Raw genomic sequence first — 19,104 nt, forward strand, 5'->3', positions numbered from 1 at the left:
CACAGAAAACATGATCGAACTACAGAAAGACTGTGCAATCTCCTCCCATCCGCCTTGGCACAATAACCCAAATGGAAGCCTTTATGAAGCTCTGATGGAAGCAGAGTGCGCTTTATAATGCACGTTCGTGCACACTACTACATTTCCAGCTAATCAGAAGCGCGCAGTTGCAGAAAGGAGAGCGGTTGCCAAGGCAGCCACCAATCTCCCCTCCCCCTTCTCCCTCCGTTCCTCTTTCCCGTTTATTATCGGCAGAGGTCGCATGGCAGAGGGAAGTCCGACCACTTCTGTACTGGAACCAATGCAAGAATATGCACCTCCATAACAAAGCCTGTATGGAGTCCTGAGAGCAGTGGGACAACACGGGCTGCAGGTTTATGGGCTGCTGTTCAGCTTTTTAAAAAATATCCAGTGAGACAGGATCTGAGTTGGATGTTTGCATTGTTTTGCCAGCACGTGCGTTACCAGTGAATTTGTACTGTCGCTTTTGAGTGAGTGAGTGTTTCGCATCCCGGCGCGGGCTCTGAGGAGGACTGCGCATCACTTAGAGTTGGTGCCGAAGTTCGGCCGCGAACGGATGTGAGGGAAGAGTGTGCCGAGTAAAACTCCCTCACTTGTTTTCGTCTCTCCCGCTTTGGCGTTTGTCTTTGCCAGGACACTAGTGAGTCAAAGACGCTGAAAGTGATTTCATGCCTTCAGTCTCGCACAGTCTGAGATGGACGTGAGATTTTATCCTGCGCCCCCGGCAAATGTGGGTTCATGCTCCCTACCGACTGATCCAAGTTGCCTGAGCTCGTTGGACTATTATCACACGAACAAGGTAAAGAACAATTTGTGTAGCCTCGTGCACTGAAATGATGTCTCACCTGTTTGTCTATACGACCACAACCTGCACGTTCACACAATACAAACGCGTGTTTTGGAGGCGTTTTATACAGAGGCGCCCACTTGCTCCAAAACGCACCTGGGTTAGGGTGCGCTGGTTTTAATCTAGTCCGGAGCAAGACTGTCTGTTTATATTACTTTAGAGTGAAACCTGTAATGTTGTTGTTTCTCTGCTTTAAAACAAAAAACAAAGTGCAGTACAACTTTTTCTTTTGCAAGCATGCTTATTATGTTGTTTTTCCCGGTGAAACTGTGCAGTTGAATTATGCGCAAAGCTAACATTAAGTGTCCCACCCGATGTGGAATACCAGAGGCTGTATAGAATCCATACTGCCCCGCTCTGCTCTCTGAATCCAACATTATCTTCCCTCTCAATCATTTCTTATGGCTTACATGGTTTTCCGCTGGGAGTTCAGCGATTAAATGGATCCGTGCCAGTAATGTACTGTTAATTACTTTGCAACGAGAAACCACAGTCTGGCGTGTACAAGTATCACTCTTCTTTCCTTCAGTTTTGACACCAGCGCCTTTTGGCTTGTGAAGGCGCAGGTGGCATTTAAAACAACATGATGAATATTTTGTAGTTTGACATTTTCCAAAAACAAATAAGCAGATAAATAAATCAGCCCATGAAAGGAAAATCGAGCAGTGCTCAGTCTGTTGTAAAAAACAAAACAAAACAAAACAAAAAAGCGGAAGATGGAGAAACACTAGAAGTCCAAATGTATTCAACTGAAAAGCTGCCACAAAAGATAAAGACACCACAAAGGAAGATGAGATCACAGGTGAAGTACTAATAAGCACCGCAAAGTGAACATATGGCCTGTGGAAATACTAGGAAAACAAATTTTAAACTACCTAATTTACAGCTTTCGCTAGTGTTAACAGCATCTCAGCCATCTGCAATCCCTGAATAAGAGTTTGTTGTTTTCACTCACCTTGCTTGGAATATTACAAATCATCAGGCTCAGGATGCTGACCTGCTGCTCTATACTTCTTATAAGACAAAGGTGCTTTGGAGCGCTTTGGCTTTCTCAAATTAAAAAAAAAAACAGCTTCCAGGTATGACAATGAGGGGAATAATAGAAAAGACAGTTGGGGATGTTTTACTTTCACTGTGTGGGCAATGGAAAATCTTTGTAACTGACAGGGACATTCCAGTAATCAAATGAAAACACATCAAGTTTAGATATACGGCTATATATATGTGTGTGTGTGTGTGTATCTATGAAACTACCACAGTGATCGGTGTTAAGGTTTGGTCGCGCAAAGCTCAAGACAGATAAAACAGTCTGGTCACAGTTTTCTTTAGCGCCTTCGGTTTGATCACAAATAAGGTCCATATAAAGCATTTACCGATGAGGCAGGCTTACACCTGTGACACACAAATGGGCCCATATAACTGTCTCCTCTGCACAGGCTATCTTTTTTGTAGGTCAAATGAATTGGGATCATCCACCATGCGGATAATCCTAAGAATATGCTGATATCCAGGCACTGCATGAATCCCGGAAACAAAGCCACTAGATATTAAACGATATAAAGAGCTTTCACAGAGGAGAAACCAACTACTGTCACTGATACAAAAGTGTGGCGGCCCTCAAAATTACAAGTGTTCATTTGAATCATTGAAATCCCCCTACTGCCTTTACTTAGGTTTCCTTTCCACCAGGGGAGGAATAATTTGCTATCATCACATGTGTAACACTAACTACCTTCACTAGCAATGCAAATGATGCAGGCCCCAGCAGGGATCATTTGGTGTCCCGTTGACAAAGTGCACAAGGTCAAGTTCCTTTTCTGAAGCACTTGTCAAAGTGACTGCGGCATAAAACAGACATCTGACTTGTTATATAGGTACTTTATCTACAGATCACATCTGCCTGCTGCTAATCATCTCTGACAAGCCTTGGTTGGCCAATTTTAAAATCCCATCCCATGTCTCTTTCTTAAGCTACACACAGAGCCAAAAAAGGCTAATCATAGCATTGAGGTCAATTGTTTCGAAGGGCTTACTTTGCATATTAATGCGGGTATTTTGGTTTGTAGTTGAGTTTGTTGGTGGATTTGCTGGCTTCCAGTTTAGCTCAAGTATATTCAGTTGGGATAATATTATTGGAAAAGACTCAAAATAATTTGAATAAAAAGAAACACCAGATGCGATTTAGCATCATTATTCTTCTACGGCTGCTTTAAAAAAAAAGCAATTTACAGTCTGAGAAAACATTTCTCCTTTTATCGCTGTGAAATTAATGGTGTTAATCCGAGTCACACACAAGTTTAATTGGATAAAAATGAGCATGTGTTTGTATTTTAGCTTTAGTCTGTTTATTTGCAAACCTTTTTGTGCGTGTGTGTGTGTGTGTGAGTGTGTGTGTGCTGCTGCTGCTGCTGCTGACTTAATTTGGATATTGTGTACGGACACAAGCTGAGTTTGAGTAATTAGCAAGTTTGTGTGACTTCCAGGGCACACGTGCGCCTGTCAAGCTTTCAGCCTTGGTGATGCTGCTCATTTGGAGCCGTGGCTTTTTTCGTTTATAACTCTTCCTGTGCTTGTTCGATGTCTAGTGCTTCTGAGTTGAGTCTTTCTGTAACCTCCTTCAATGTGACACTGCACAAATATGTTTGGCAGTGTTGTCACTGACCAGCAAAAGCATCTTGCAGGCACGGAATGTAAAAGTTTTTCTGAGGTCTTGAAGTGGTTGTTTTTCATTACTTTATCCATTAAATACCACGAATCATCTGCTGGTCATATCAGTTTGCGGTAAGGCTGTATTTACTGATCCATTTTTCACTGGAAAAAAGGTATAAATGCAAGAAAAAGAAATCTGCAGAGAAGGTACTTGAAGTGCAGATTGAGGTGATTCAGAAAGATCTATAAATAACCTTGAAGATGTCTACTTCAGTACTTTCAATAGTCCCTTTATTTCACCGTGAGAATCTGTGTTATTACTGCGGTGAACTCCCACAGCCAGGGAGAAATCACACAAAATAATACCATTACAACAGCTTTGTGCTCTGACGGGGATATGAAACTGTACCATGTTTTAATGCCGTCTGCCACCTGACAGACTACATGGCACAGACATTACTCATATATGCTGTGCAAATGCTGCACAAATTTGCAGTGTAGTAAGCACCGAAAGTAAACAGATACATCTTGTTGTATACAGCATGTCCAACTGTAATTGTACTGTGGCCATTCGTTTGTCCAGCACTTTCGGTTTACTCTGTGAAATGGGAACACAGTGTCTGCGCCTTTATTTGAATACCTTAATCAAACATTGCTGACTGCTGCTGCTGCTGCTGCTGCTGCTGATGGGGTGAGGTGCTGCCTACAGTATAGCAATTGCATGGAGTGCAGAGAGAGTAAGGCCTGTGTTTATACACTCAGGCCCCACCCAGCTCATATATCCTCCCAACAACTGATATCTGGTTAGATAGAGCATAACTGAAGAACAGGCTTTGTTAGTTGGTGGTCTCCCCTGCCTCAGATAAGCTGGGGAATGATGTGCTCCATTTGAATTCCTTATCTCAGTTTTATTTTTTTATTATAGGGCTGCCTTTTCTATGCTGTGCAAAGGTTTGATTGCTTTGCATTAACATATTCAGTGAGTTTCCATCAATAGATCATCCTCAATTGAAATAAGCTCTCGAATAAAGACTCTTCATGATTTTACTATTCCTTTTACCTAAATCTACAGGGGTACTTTTTATTAACTTAAGTACTTAAACATGGCTGACAAATTAGTCAGTGCCAGTAACGCTGGCTGCAGTGTATGCTCATGTTGAGCAGTATTTTCACTGTTATAATAAACTCTGTGGTATGTGACAGAGAGGCAGAAAGGGAGAATCAAAGGATGAGTGTGAGTCTAATGGGTTGAAGTAATCAGTGGCCCAGTGTGGGGACACTGTGAGTGTGTGCGTGTGTGTGCCTGTGCATGCTAACTCGGGGCCATTCAAGCGTTTTGCTGACTACGGAATCACAATCACAATTGCTTTCATAGCCCTGTGCAGAGGAAGGCCATGCATACCACAGTAAGGGCCGGTGACACACAGCGAACAGGGCCAGAGCGAAAACAGCTACTAAATCATATTCTCCCTGCCCCGACACACAGAGGAGTTTTTAATAGGGATTCCAACCATCTGAAATCATTTCAATAAAACTGGAATTGGCTCTGACAGTGGCTGAGTCACAGGGCCAGTGCATGGCACAGATATTTCTTGCCATATGATCTTTTTTGTTTCGCAAGTGACTTTTACTGGACAAGTCCTCTTCCCAAACAAATGCAAGATGCCTGCATGAGTTGTGTCATTCTTGTGTCAGTTATGTTTTAGATGGATTTTGACAGATTAAGGAAATGAGACGCTTGATGCTATATGGCTTTATCACCATTTAAATACCCTGTGTTTCTTGGTTTGGCTCTTAAAATTTTGTCATTGTGTTTGGTGCAAGTTATGGGTGGGGGGGTGGGGGTGGGGTTCCCATGTGCTAATTATTGGCAATGGCAGTACTAAGCTACTTTCTCGTTGGTGGGTACCAGTGCATCCCCCTCAGCGTCTGTTACAATAATTAAGACCAGCCGCCCTGCTGCAGTGTGCTTACATTTGTCTGCCCGAGCCTTCCCATGGGGCAATGCGATGGCATTCTTATTCTTATGGCAGAAGAAGGAGAAAGAAAAAGAAACAGAGCCAGCACCTGCTCCAGAGTAGGCCCTTGGGTGTTTAGTTAAATGTTGATTATGTTTGTTAATGGTTGAAAACACATTTAGAAGATGTGTAGGGTGGTCCATACATCTATGTGTTTTTGGGCAAGACATTTAAACCTTTATTGCTCCTGATGGTCTCGCCAATTACGATAGATTTTATATAGATATAAAATCTATCGTAATTGGCTGAAATAATGAAATAATATCCTGATTAATCATGATTGTGTGTTTTTATTTAGTCACTTTATGTATGCGCACATGTATATACTCTGCACATGTACTGTGCGTATGTAATGTACAGATCTAGAGTCTGTATCCACATACAGTTAATATGTATGATCATATAAACAAAATGTACATTATGTGATTTATGTATGCTCTGTGCTATATGTGCTGCGTGTATGTGCTCTGTGTATGTATGCATAGAGGAGGCTGAAAGCTGGACAAACACTCTCAGTTGTCTCAGCTTCCTGAGGTATGTCCTGTGCAAACAGCATGGGCCATGATATAAGTGCCTTGCCAGGGGTTTAAGACTCTTTCCCTCCCTTGTTTTGACTCAGTATCCTTTACAAATATTACCAGCCTGGTGTCAGTACCATGATTAAATTGTGGTCTGAAGGGAGAGTCCCCAAACTCAGATTAACACGATCATTGTAAATGCAGACTGAAATGATCAGAAACCTTCGAAAGTAAAGCTTGAATTTTGAGATATTTTGACCTCTCTGCAGGGCTCATCTGTGTGGATTAATCTCATTCATGGGAAGAAAAACCATCTGTAGGAGTGTTTGTTCTTCCAGGGTCGCAGATCTTTGGCTTACATAATTTGAGTGTGAATTAGAGGTTTCCACTCGAGGAAGACTCGAGTAAACCCATATGATCATGATTTTACTTTCTTTCCTCTTTTCCCAAGCTGTGACTACTTCTCCTTGTCCCTTGTCTGTCAGGAGCATGTGTTTATTATGTGTGACATATTTAGCAGGCAGATATAATTGACTGTGCAAGGCTGTAATCGTCTGTGTCCAATTCAGTAAGCAGGCTGCGGGAGCCCACAGAGCCACCGAGGTAATCAAACTGTGGCTCGTTCTTCCTCTTTGAGAGCTAATGATGAGCCCCATGATTGTTTACAATGGACAGAAAGTGAAGTGTAACAGAAAGTACAGAGCTAATAGAATTTTTAGTTAGTTTTTTTTTTTTCAGTGCTTTGCCTTAAGTAATGGGATTTTCCTAAAACAGAGGAAAGGGGAAAAGTTGCTATAGAGTTATGGAAAAAGAAATGGCTAGAGATAGATGTTTAAGAAATAAGAGGGTAGGCAGATCAGAGGAGGCTTGTGGATTGTGAAAAGGGAGGGAAGGCTAAAGAAAGAGGCCCTGTCTTTGTGTTGTCGACCTATTTAGTCTCAAGCTGGCCGTGAGCCATGCCAATGAGTGATGTCGCTAAGAAAAACAAACAGGGGATAGAAAAGTAGGATTTTGGAAATTATGACATACGATCAGTGGTATTACACTATTAAGAACTGTCTGCATGTTGACTAGGCTTTAGCAACCTCATAGCAGCTCAGCAAAGTTGTTAACACACAGGAAAGGGAAATTTGAGCAGATCTTTTTATAGAATTGTTAATAACACAGTAGACAGTAGTGAAAAACCATAGCCTAAAGCAGCACTTACTGGCACAACCCACGTGAACCACGCAAGAATATGTGCATGCATATGCTTGCATGCTTTTATGTGTATATTGCTGGTACCTTGGAAGATGCATTCAAGTTTTTCACATAAATAAAGAATTCAGCATTTTACAGTAGTAATAAACCTTCTAAACTTAAGCTCATTATTTATTGAATACGGGTCTGTCATTATCATTGTTATCAGATTGTCACTAATGACATGTTAGCAGGGGCAGCACAGTGGTAAAGTGGTTAGCACTGTTGCATCTAAGCATGAAGGCGCTGGGTTTGAATGCGCTGACCTGCTGCGGCCTTTCTGTTTGCATGTGCTCCTTGTACCTGCACGGGTTCTCTCCAGGTGCTCCGGCCTCCTCCCACAGTCCAAAGACATGCACGTTTGGTTAATTATTCTAAATTGGCCGTAGGTGTGAATGCGAGTGGGAATGGTTGGCTTTCTGTGTTAGCCCTGCAATAGACTGGTGACCTGTCCAGGGTGAACCCCGCCTCTCACCCTATGACAGCTGGGATAGGGATTTAAGTGTTGCTGGCTGAAGGGGTGCTAATTTTAACTCCTTTATATATTCTTGGCCAGTTTGATGCTGAACAGTGTATAATTTTTTTTAACTCATAAAGCCACTTCCTGTAAAGTTTAAAAAAAAAAAAAGCCAGTTCACTTCTTTGAAACTGAGTGGAAAGGTCTATAAGGCATGGTGTAATAGCTTTACAAAAGAACAGACAGAGTCTTAATAATAGTTTAGTCTTAATGAAATGTTTTTCCTAATTATTTTTAATATAATTTTTTGTAAGTACTATATTTTTTTTATGTTTCCTCTGACACAGTAATTAAATCTTTTTATTTGGAAGAGCGAACCCTTTAATTCTATTCTCTAGTTTTGTCACCCTGGGCTATCACGTGCCTGGTTGGGCTTTTGAACTGTATTATATATTTGTTGCTGCACTTAAACAGCAACAAGTGCAGTGCGGTCAGTAACTTAGCAAATGTCACAACCAGAAACAAGTGTTTGCGGCAGCAGGGCAGAGAAAGCAAGTGAAACTGAGAGATGGTCATGTTTTATTAAGCCTGATAATGCAGCCTAATCTGTGGCTTGGGTTACACATTGCTTTGTGGGTAATTAGAGATCATGTCGAATGCCTGGCCTACTGAATAATTGCACTCCGCCCTAATCCCCTCCTATCCACCTCGCCGCTTCTCTCCCTTCATTCTCTCCCTCACTCTCTAAAATCCTACATGCTTCCAAAAGAGCTGCCGTCCCGCCGAGGAAATGCACAAACAAGCAAGCATAGCACCCACATTTCAGGTAGCTAGTCATCTAAAAGTTACCTTGCTGTAACAGACTTGAAAATGTGTTTATGTGCCTCGAATTCAATAGGTGGAAGTCAACAGTCGAGCACTTTGTGGTTTACTTTGTGGAACTTGTTAGATGAATGACTAATGCCTCCTGGCAAGTGCCCCAGGTTTACTATTACCAAAACAATGGCACTTGATACTGAGCACCGTAGCCTTGGTTTTAATGCAGACAGGAGCTGCTGTTTTCTTTTGAACCCTAAATGCTGAATGCCCATTCATGCAGCATCCCTTGAACACAGAGATGCACACCAAGGAAAGGTGACTTGCCCACAAGTTTCTTTTCCCACATTGTGCCCAGTTTTCCTATTGTTAAAAAACTCAAAAGTGTTTCTTTTTACCAGTTTCTAGATTTATTTATAGTCATTTGTAGAAGTGTAACGATGTTTTGACATGTGCACAGTTAAATAATTACTGGTCTTACACAGAGCTTGACAGACGCGTCGTTAAATGCTGCACATACTTCAGGTAGAAGGTGGTGCATTCTGTTATTGTTATAGATCAAAAGCATCTGCTGCCCCCACTATAGACGCAACAAACTGTACTGGGGTAAGGACAGGAAGAAAAGCAGCTTTAAACTGTAAACTCTGAGCTGAATTCATGCAGTGTTTCCCCTGCAATTTTTTTTTCACCCCTTGTGGTTTGAGCCCAAAATCCCCATTACATGTAAGAGTACATGAAAGTAAAAAAATAAAACCCACTGTATAGAAACTACATGCATTTATCACCTCTGTATCTCTGACACTTCATAAAACCTCATCCTACAGTATGCACTCAATGAATCACTCAAGAAAGTGTGTTAAAGACTTGTTGAATCTTTTCACCATGAGTTGACATAACAGTATCGTCAGTATCCTCACCCTCAAATAATGTACAGTACTTAGTAATGTGTGGTTATCCACACATATTGCACTCAAGTTATTAATATGCACAGCCACAATAAGAGGTCTCACTAATAATTATTTATCCAGGTCATGCCAGTCCATTCGCACACACACACACACACACACGCACACGCACACACACACACACACACACACACCAGGGTGTCAAATACTGCTTTCTGCATCTCACAGATATGCACAAAGTGTTCTTTGTTTTAGTGCTGTGATGCACCAGGTTATTTCCAACTTTTAAGGAACCCGGGCATTACATTTAAGGTACTCAAGGCACTGTTTAGGCTTAAGCTTAAATTTTCAAAGTGCAGGGTTAACATTGTGAAGGAGCATATTTGAACTGAAACCACAGTCTTTTCGCAAAATCCAAATAAGTAGTTTTAGTGCCTAAACCTAACCAGGGAGTGAAAGCAAAAGAAGAAGAAAAAAAAAAAACTGATGGAAAAAAAAAAAATCAAAACACAAACGTTGGTCTCCTGGCTGAAAAGCTAGCAGCTTGCACCACCACTATTCCTCCTGCTGCCTTGCACAGACTTTGTCACACTTTAAAACAGGACCATAATCTCTCTGCAATCTCATATGGCCACAGCCGGCGTGTGAAGGCATCAGCACCAAAGAACACCTCATGTATCTCTGCAGCAGCATCTGGCAGAACAGCGGTATTTGGCGCCCTGTGATGAGAAGAGTTTCCATGTGAGGGTGATGGGTGATGAATTTAACTGTGAAGTTGTTGAGCATGAGATAATCTAGAATCTAGACTTTTGAAGCCAAAGGTCAACCCGAATCACGTTCGGGACTGAGGAGACTTTTGACTTTATGCTCAGTGGTAGGATCATTTAAATATTCTTATTACTGCGCAAAGGCATCAGTTTTAATTTGATTTAATTTTGAAACCTGCGCTACAGGTTGTATTAGTTCTCGCTCTCGCTGGACTTTTAACATCAATATACCCCGTGTTACTGGTAATTCTGCATTTAATAAGGTTTGGGTGAAACTGTTCACAAAGGTTGCCAATATGGGCAGTGATTAGAAATAGACAACAAAAGAAAAAGAACATTCCTCAAGTTCCTCAATTAAGACACTTAAGGCAAAGTTTACACCAGGACCACACACATAGATGCAGAGGGTCAGATAGACCCATAAATGCTCACTTTTACACTTCTGAAGCCGCACCATTTACACACACATGCCCACGTGCATGAGGATGTGTGTGTGCGTGCACACACACACGCACACATTTCCCACATAGCTTCAAGGCATTTCATTTCCTTTCCTCCTGAGACAACATCACAATATAATGGGACATGGTGTCACATGACAAGAGCAAGTACATGTAGCGATCAAATCGCTCTTTCAGTCCCACTCTAGCTTGAAGGGCAGAACGGTCAGTCGTTACATAAACTAGGTTGGTTCAATTACAGAAAAATGTGCTTTGTGTCCTTGTCATACGCAGAGTGATGAAGCACATAAAAAAGTTTATTGTCCATGTTCCTTCATGGTTTTGGTAAAATACCTCACTTTCTTGTACTCACATCCATAAAATCATATAGTAGCGAGGCATATGCACTTCATTCAGGTTTGATTGCAGTACTGCAGAGTCTATGTAGAAATGCACCTGTGCTCGTACCTTAAAGAGTCTGACCAGTTGACATTCAGTATATATGGAATATGTGGACAAATGGTAACTCCCCTTAGTGAGTACAGCTCTCCATCTAGAGGAAACGACAAACTAATATTCAAGAGTGAAATACCAAATGTCCTATATAAGGAAATGAGTGCCTTGAGAAATATAAACTCACTGACATTTGACCTTTTTCCTCTCTTATGAGGCATCCTAAGAAATAATCAGACTATCAGGGTTGCACATATTTCACATAGTTTGTAATTTTTCGGTGCTAAACTTACGTCATATTAAAATAAAAGTTTCAAGTTATACCAAAAACAAAAAAGCACAGTGTCTCTATCACTTACACCTCTCTTGGATGATTTAAATTTTTTTCCCTTCTTTATTCTCAGGTGTATATAACTATTTCCAAAAGTTAATTTGTCACGTGTTGAACCTTGTTGTGGCTGACAGTTGCTCCAGGTATTCACTGTGTGCTACCATCACACCGTTTTCAGATGTACCGGTAATTAAGTCATCTCCAAGCCTTGAGAGTGCGACTATGGCGTACTGAGCTGAGACCAATCTGCCACTAATTGTCCCGAGTTTTAATTTCTAATGGAATAAAGGCCAGAGGGAATGACGCTTAACGAGATGCAGTTAACTGGGCTGTGTGTGTGTGCGTGCGCGTGTGCACTCTGTTTACTGTAACTGCTATTGCTCCAGTAAATAGATGAACAAGAGTGAGAAAAGCAAGATGTTTCCTTATGATTTAGTTGCCTCATTTTTTTGTTTATTCTACATCGCCCTCAGGATATCTCTGCCAGTTTGTTTAGCTTACACGTGACGAGAACTACATGTAACATCATTGAGTGTACATTGACAGCAGAGGCTAAGATAGCTGCACAAATTGAGGAGTGCCCGTCTTAGTAAGCACCCCCCCCCCCCCCCCCCCCCCCCCCAAAAAAAAAAAGTGAGAAGTGAGAAGTGCTTTTGCCTTGGCATTTAAGTTTTTGCTCAGAAAGCATGGATGTACATTGGAACTGGAAAGGTTGTTTACATAGCCTTGGGAGTGTTTGTGTCATGATTTAGATTCCAGGCATTTCAACATCCAAATAAATCAGTTTAGCCTTCTTAGGACAAGTAAACCCTCAAAAGAAGAAGTGGGCCAGCTGTGTTTAAAACCTGTTAGATAGGTTTATCTCTACAGCTTGAGCCATTTTCCTTTCAGTTATTACAGGTGAAGGAAGAGCCAGTGCTCACAATGCATTTGGTCTAGTGCACTGATGATAAAGATTGTTTTTATCTTTTATTTAAAATATAAGACTGCTTTTACCACATTTGTATATTTGTTGTATTTTAAATATTCCTCATGTGGATGATTATCCATTAGATCCGTGATTCCGATGACAGCCCATGCATCCGAGCACAAATCGGCCATCGTGTCTTCAGAGGTCTCACACAAGTGAAACGTCTGTCACCAACAACATTAAAAAATATACATCAGCTCTCGTCTGACGATGCGTGGCTACATGATTATTTAGTTTTCACATACTTTGGTGACTTCACTGTAATTTTTCTACCTTATCGCTTTTTAGTGGAGTGCTTTTGCAACGGACTCAAGGCCCTTCCTCTTATTGTTTCAATATGTCTGAGCATTGTTTGAATGAGGTCAAGCATTACCGATCTGGCCCGGGGCCAGCTTGACTTCAGCTGATTTAATTGAATCTACGACATGAGTCAAACTCAAACAAGCAGAGACTGCTTTGCCATGACAGCCTCATTACTCCACATTAAGAAGTCATTTCACAATGCATTGTGACTTTGGGCTTGACAAATGGTGAAAAGGGATGAAATCAAATAAGTGAGTACATTTTGGAGGACTACTCTTGAAATGCTCTGGCTGGAAATGCGCCAGTACTGTACATATATTAGGAGAGAGCCCCCCCACCAAAAAAAAAAGTCTTTCTGCTGTTTTGTATAAGTTAATGTGAATGCCTTCTGGGTTAAAGTGTTCCCATGTTTGCCATCTGCAGTAATGGAATGACATTCAATGCCATTTTCCCTCTTAAATGGAATTTTTGTCAAAGCGTTATGAATTCAACCTGCCTTGTCACTCAAGCCACAGACATTGCTGAGAGGGGAGAAAATATGCGAATGAAACCTTTCACTGCAGATTTTACTGTTAGCTGTGAGCAGACCAAATAATGACGCCTTTATCACATCTACGGCACAACAAACAAAGAAAGCTTTCTTGTGACATACCAGAAGATATGATATCAGGCAGTATAATGACATACATTATGTATATAACACATATACAGCATTCATAGCCTCTCTGCAGTGTACTAGTTGCATTTCTGCATTTCATCAGCTCGAACCTCGACTGAATTTCTCAATTAATCACACATTCTTTGAGAGCAATTGGCAGCTTGGCCAAAGCTTGGGGGGGGGGGGGGGGGGGGGGGGGGGGGGGGGGGGTTGGGGGACACGAAGAGCAAGCTCAACATGCCAGGGCCTCCCTTCACAATAGGGAAGGAAATGTTGAGACTGCAAGGGCTGTGGAGTGGAGATATGGCAGTGTTTGCTTAGGGCTAGGTATCGGGCACAAAAACAAACATGGCTGCCCTTAATGAGTCTGTTTGCCTGCCAAAGGTAAAGACAGCTGTTGTCTCTTGCTACAATGGAACAGACCTCAGTCCCATGGAGCACAGAGGAACACGCCGCGTCCCCATAGTAACACTCACCTTATGTTTACTCAAAAGGGAACTTATTAAGTCTTCTTTACAGATAAATAGTGAGTAAAATGTAAATGATGAGTCCATACAGCACGTTCATGAGGTCTGGCTGTGAAATGAAATGGTCTATTAAGTCATTAGGGCGGTAAAAGTGAATTTGCTTGTGGGAGTGTGAAACGGCTGCGCGGAGAGTTTAGACTCATTACAGCGCACAGTAGTAACGAGTGAGAGTTGGGAAACTGTGACTTTCATTGTTTAAAAAAGAAGAGCACATGTTATTGGACTGTTGAAAAGAGCCCATACTTACTTTAAAATTTTTTTTTTTTTTTTTTTTTTTTTTTGGTGTCTGTCTTTCAGGACCAGAGAAAATCTCTCAAAAATCTCTTCTGGTGTCAAGTGGCTTCTCAAAAAGACACTAATGCACAGGGATATAGGCAAAGTGGGGCATACTGAAACCTCAAAAAGCACTTTTCTCCCTTGTGAAGAAAATTAATACATTCTCGCTGTACCTGTCTAACTAAATCAGCACCGACAGCTTGCTGTACTCCACCGCTAATTTTAGAGTTAAGAACATGAATGAGATGACTGCACAAGCGTTTTGTTGAGAGAAGAGAAGCCAGTAAGGAGCTGTGAACATTAAAGGTCCAACTGTCAATTGCATCACAGCTTCTGTTGAACCAAAGCCCTTCCAGCCCCCACCACCACTTTCCTGGTATTGTTCGCAGTGGATTTTTTTGCTGCTGATTGGACGGCAGTTTTTTTTTTCCATTGTTACACTGCCCCCTGACAAAGCCAATGACTATGTCACAGATAAATGTAAAGTGTGTATGGGTGAGTGTGATAAAGGGACTTTTTTAAAAGTCAGCCGAGCTTGTTCGTTAACCTCAGGTACACATCATATTACAAGAACACAGGCAATAACTGAAACACCTAAAAACAGTCCAGCAAAGGGTTTTATATATATATATATATATATATATATAAAATCATGAGAAATTATATTGTGGCACATTTATTTATGTATGTATATTTAAATACTACACATTCTAAAATATGATAAAGACGGTTTAGATGAATTTCCTTCTTAAGCAAGAGTCAACTTTGATGACTGGAAATCATGTTCATGATTTACATGTTAATCATTTCCCAAAACTGTCGATTGCAGTTAATTGCTTTACAATTAGTGTGTGGTTGCCAGATAACTGTCAATGGCAGCTGAAAAGTACATTTCCTGTTTGAGTATTTCAAAGAAATGCAGCATAACTTAACCAAGGAAGCATTGTGACTAGGCTGAAAATGCACCTGACCACAAGTGGGTTGCTACAAGTCCTGAGTAGTGACTATAAGTGACTGGCACTTTCTGTCCTACATCTTTGCATGAATGCCACACATTGCATGTGGTCTTTGCTGTTCTCTGCTCTGCAAGACGGTGTTAATGTGAAGAATGTGCAGTTTCGTGAGAGTATGGTGCCAGACATACTGTTTAACAGCTACAGTTCTGTATCTGGTATTTGGTCACAAGGGAGAGAGTTTTACTTATACTAACATGTGGCAGTGCCAGAAATTATGCTTAAGTTTATTTAGTCTTCTTTTCAAGGGGACTAAGGAACCACTCAGAGCTGAGTAATGAATAACAACAAAAAAGAAATCCTACTGCTCTGCCTAAAAGTTACTGTCAGTATGAGTAAACCTAAGACTGTCTGTGATGAATATATATTTCTATATTTCTGGAACTTGTTTCATAGTTTAGATCAGGGACAGTTGGCTTTCTGCTTCTCTCCATGGCTGAAATCTCCCTCTATTTGTTTGCAGAAGTGTTGTTCAATTAAACTACACTTTCAAATGTTTTTTTTTTTAAGAGATGGTTTTCAAGTGACTCCCCAGAGAGACAGCAAAGGAAATGGCTGAACACATCAGACACATTCGTCTTCTCTGCCTAGTTACTTTCTAGGGGGAAGATGGTGATACCTATTTCCTCTGTCTAATGTGTTTGCTTTACACCATATGCCAAGTGTCAACATCTAGCTTCTTGACAGTCATTTTTCATTTACAGCAACTAGCCAGGTTGAATAACCTAAGGCATTGCACTGTTTTTGTATTTCCCTTTTATCAGCCGCTTGTTTTTAAGGTAGCAAACTTCTAACATGGTTAAGGTTAAATGTGCTCTAGTCAGAGATTATTACTTAATAGCCTTGGCTGGTTGTTGATTGAGAATAAAAAGCCAATTATCATAATAGGATATGGGACATAATGACAGAATTAAATGAGTGTGACAGACACACAATAGGCCTGCTCTGTCATCGCCTTAGCCCAGCACGCTTATTAAAATTAATCTGGCCTGATTAAAAATGCAAATGGCTCAAAGTCATTGATGGAGTTTACATGTTGTTTATAACATTTAGATGATTTAATTACATGGAAAATGAAATGGTGGGATGTGCGATTGATTTTTTTTTTGGTTGAATATTCTCTCATGCCAGGAAGAGAAGGTAATGAGATTAGTGCTCTCTGTTTCTCTGTTTCTTTCTCCAGCTCTGCTTTTCAGAAACTGCTGGTTTGGTTCATCGAACCAAGAAAAGCTGCTTTATTGTTATCACTGAAAACATTTTACTTACTGTGTCGTGTGGGCAGAGAGCTTCAAAAATTCAAAGTGTTTCCTCCTACAATGCATCATTTTAGAAGACCACTATATGATTTATAGCCAAGAAGTGACACGCATTCTTTTGTTTCCTGGTGTTATGTTTTAATAAACAGCCATGTGGATAAGAGATCTTAAAAGACAGGTTTAATTGTCTGAGGTGTAATGACATGCTGTACAGCCTGTGGCAAGTTGTCAATGTACATAGCATGCTTTGACATTTTAATTTTGATTCCAGGAATAGAATAATTTGTAACATAACATATGAAGACAGGTAACACATATTCTTGGGTTTCTCCAAAATATAGTTGTGCATTTATCCCAAACTTTAGGACTAAAACCTCTTTGTATACAATCATACAGCTCGCACTGACTGTACACTATGACCGACGGTCACACAATTAATTGAATTTTCATCTCGATCGTGATTTTGAGTTTGACAGACAATTAAATGAACATGATCGGGCCATATTCAAAAATTCATGCTCTGCCAAAAGAACACAAAAAAAAAAAACAAATCAAGCACTCCCTAAATCAGCACCTGACAACATGCCTGCATGAGTTAATCATAGCAGTCAGCTGCAACATGCAGCTTGAAGTTTCCTGGACTAATCTGGACAAGCAGCAGAAGACGAAGAGCTCGTGAGTCAAAGTGGATCATCAACCGCTGTTTGAAAAAACTCGATTTATCGCACGTGATGTCAACCAAGAGCAAATGACATCAGAGTGCTGTAGAGTTTTGTCTACAGTGCAAAGCAACACAACTAACTAATTTGACTGCCTGAAACCACACCACAAACAGTGTGATGAATGTGTGAAGGCCAAGATGCACAATGCAGTGGTTGCCAAGGTGAATTATCAAGCGTAAGCTCAGATGCTCATAAAAGCGAGGTTGCACAGCGCGTTAGCGTAGCCACCCATCTCTTAATTTTCTGTTAACTCCTGGTGCAATTTTTTTAAATTTATATATCTATTTTTTTAATTTTTCTTCTAAAAGATGCATTGAATTTAGCTGAATAAGGATTTGCACAGATGTGACGATGTAAAAGCAGTGTTCTGTTTACATGATGGTGATTTCTGGTCACTAGAAATCAATGAACAATTGCGACAAATGATTGTGATCTCAGTATTGATCAGAATAATCATAATTATCATTATGGCTATAATCGTGCAGTCCTGCTGAGACCTGTTGGAGTGGGAACAGCAAGCCTGATGTCTGCCTTCATATCAGTAAAGGTTTCAGAATTACACTATATTCAGACTGTGTGCTCTTTGCATATGCACACTACCGGTACAGGTTAATAGTTTAGCTTACTTGAAATATGCTTTGTGTTTTTGCACCTTTCACTTGTGGTTAAAAAAAAAACCCTGCTAGCATGGGTTGGACGTCCTATAGGGGAAGGAAATTGACTTTCTTGCTGGTTTGTTTTTCTTGTTTTCGATAGAGAGGTGATTTGCAATTGAGATTTTTTGTTGTTGATGTTGCTGGGTTTTTTAATATATACACCAATCAGCCACAACATCAAAACCACCAGCAGATGAAGTAAATTAGTTTGATCATCCTTCTGCAGTGCAATGTTTTGTTGTAAAACATTGGGCCCTGGCATTCACGTGGATGATACTTTTGGCACGCACCACCCACCTAAAATCGGGATTACGTGGAACTGGCTCCAAGGTGTCGACCTGGTATTCAGATCCCTCTTCCGATGGATCAAGCCGGAGAACCAGGAAAAAAAAAAATTGCATCCACCCTCCAACCACCATACCCAGATGGGTTAGAGCTGCTTTGGTGGCATGAGAGGGGATCTGCACAAAGCAACACCTTTTTTTTCTGTTTGGATGCAAATCACCTAAACCACTAAAAAGGCACATGGTTTTAATGTTGTGGCTGATTGGTGTATACGCCTTAACTGAGTGTTTTATTAGTGTATTTATAGTCATATCACTTCATGGCTGTCATGGAAAAGTTTTATTTAATTCAGTGGGCTTTTCTTCCAATCATAAAGTGCCTTTGAGAATTTTATTTTTTTTTTATTCATATGAGGGAGCCACACGTTCAGTTTTGATGTTGATGGGTAGTGTTGTTTCCACAGCTCTGTTTCCCTTCGACCTTGCCAAACATCATCAGCAGTGTAGTTATTGAATGTCTAATGTAGATGTCAACATTAAGCTGCAAACAGATGTGAAACTGTGGCTATTTTTTTTTATGTAAAGACTTTCCACAAGAAGACATACAGACCTAAAACTTTGTGTTGACAGAATAGGATCAATTCCAACTGTGTGTCCGAACATCAGCTCAGCGTGTTGAAATGGAAAGTATTCTATCGATCTGTGTGCATTAGAGCTCTACTGTAACACGAGCAGTGAGTGGCAGAACAAAAGAGGCACTGTGTGTGTCACACAAGAGGAGACCTGAAGTACAAAGAAGACCGCCAACTTCAGGCTGTCTATTGGCATTTCATTGTTTATCATCTTGACCCTGACCGTTATATAATGTATATTTGTATTTCGCAGAGGAATTTTAGTCACTCACGTGCATCTGGATCAGATTTTGGATGGTTTGAAATGTAATTGCCTTGCAGCGAGAAATGTTGTTGGGGTGGGTGC

At 40.7% G+C, this 19,104-nt stretch overlaps 1 protein-coding gene across 2 annotated transcripts in view; it reads left to right on the forward strand.

Moving 5' to 3' along the window:
* The first annotated feature begins 280 nt into the window (after window positions 1–280).
* Window positions 281–19,104, forward strand: part of LOC115783486 (TOX high mobility group box family member 2-like) — an 80,501-nt gene continuing 61,677 nt past the window's right edge. For both annotated transcript variants that reach the window (XM_030734321.1, XM_030734323.1), the window contains exon 1: window positions 281–820. In XM_030734321.1, the coding sequence (XP_030590181.1) occupies window positions 716–820 (105 nt within the window). In that variant the 5' untranslated portion in view covers window positions 281–715. The remainder of the gene's footprint in view (window positions 821–19,104) is intronic.

Source organism: Archocentrus centrarchus, chromosome 7, assembly GCF_007364275.1.
Source record: "Archocentrus centrarchus isolate MPI-CPG fArcCen1 chromosome 7, fArcCen1, whole genome shotgun sequence".
Lineage (NCBI taxonomy): Eukaryota > Metazoa > Chordata > Actinopteri > Cichliformes > Cichlidae > Archocentrus > Archocentrus centrarchus.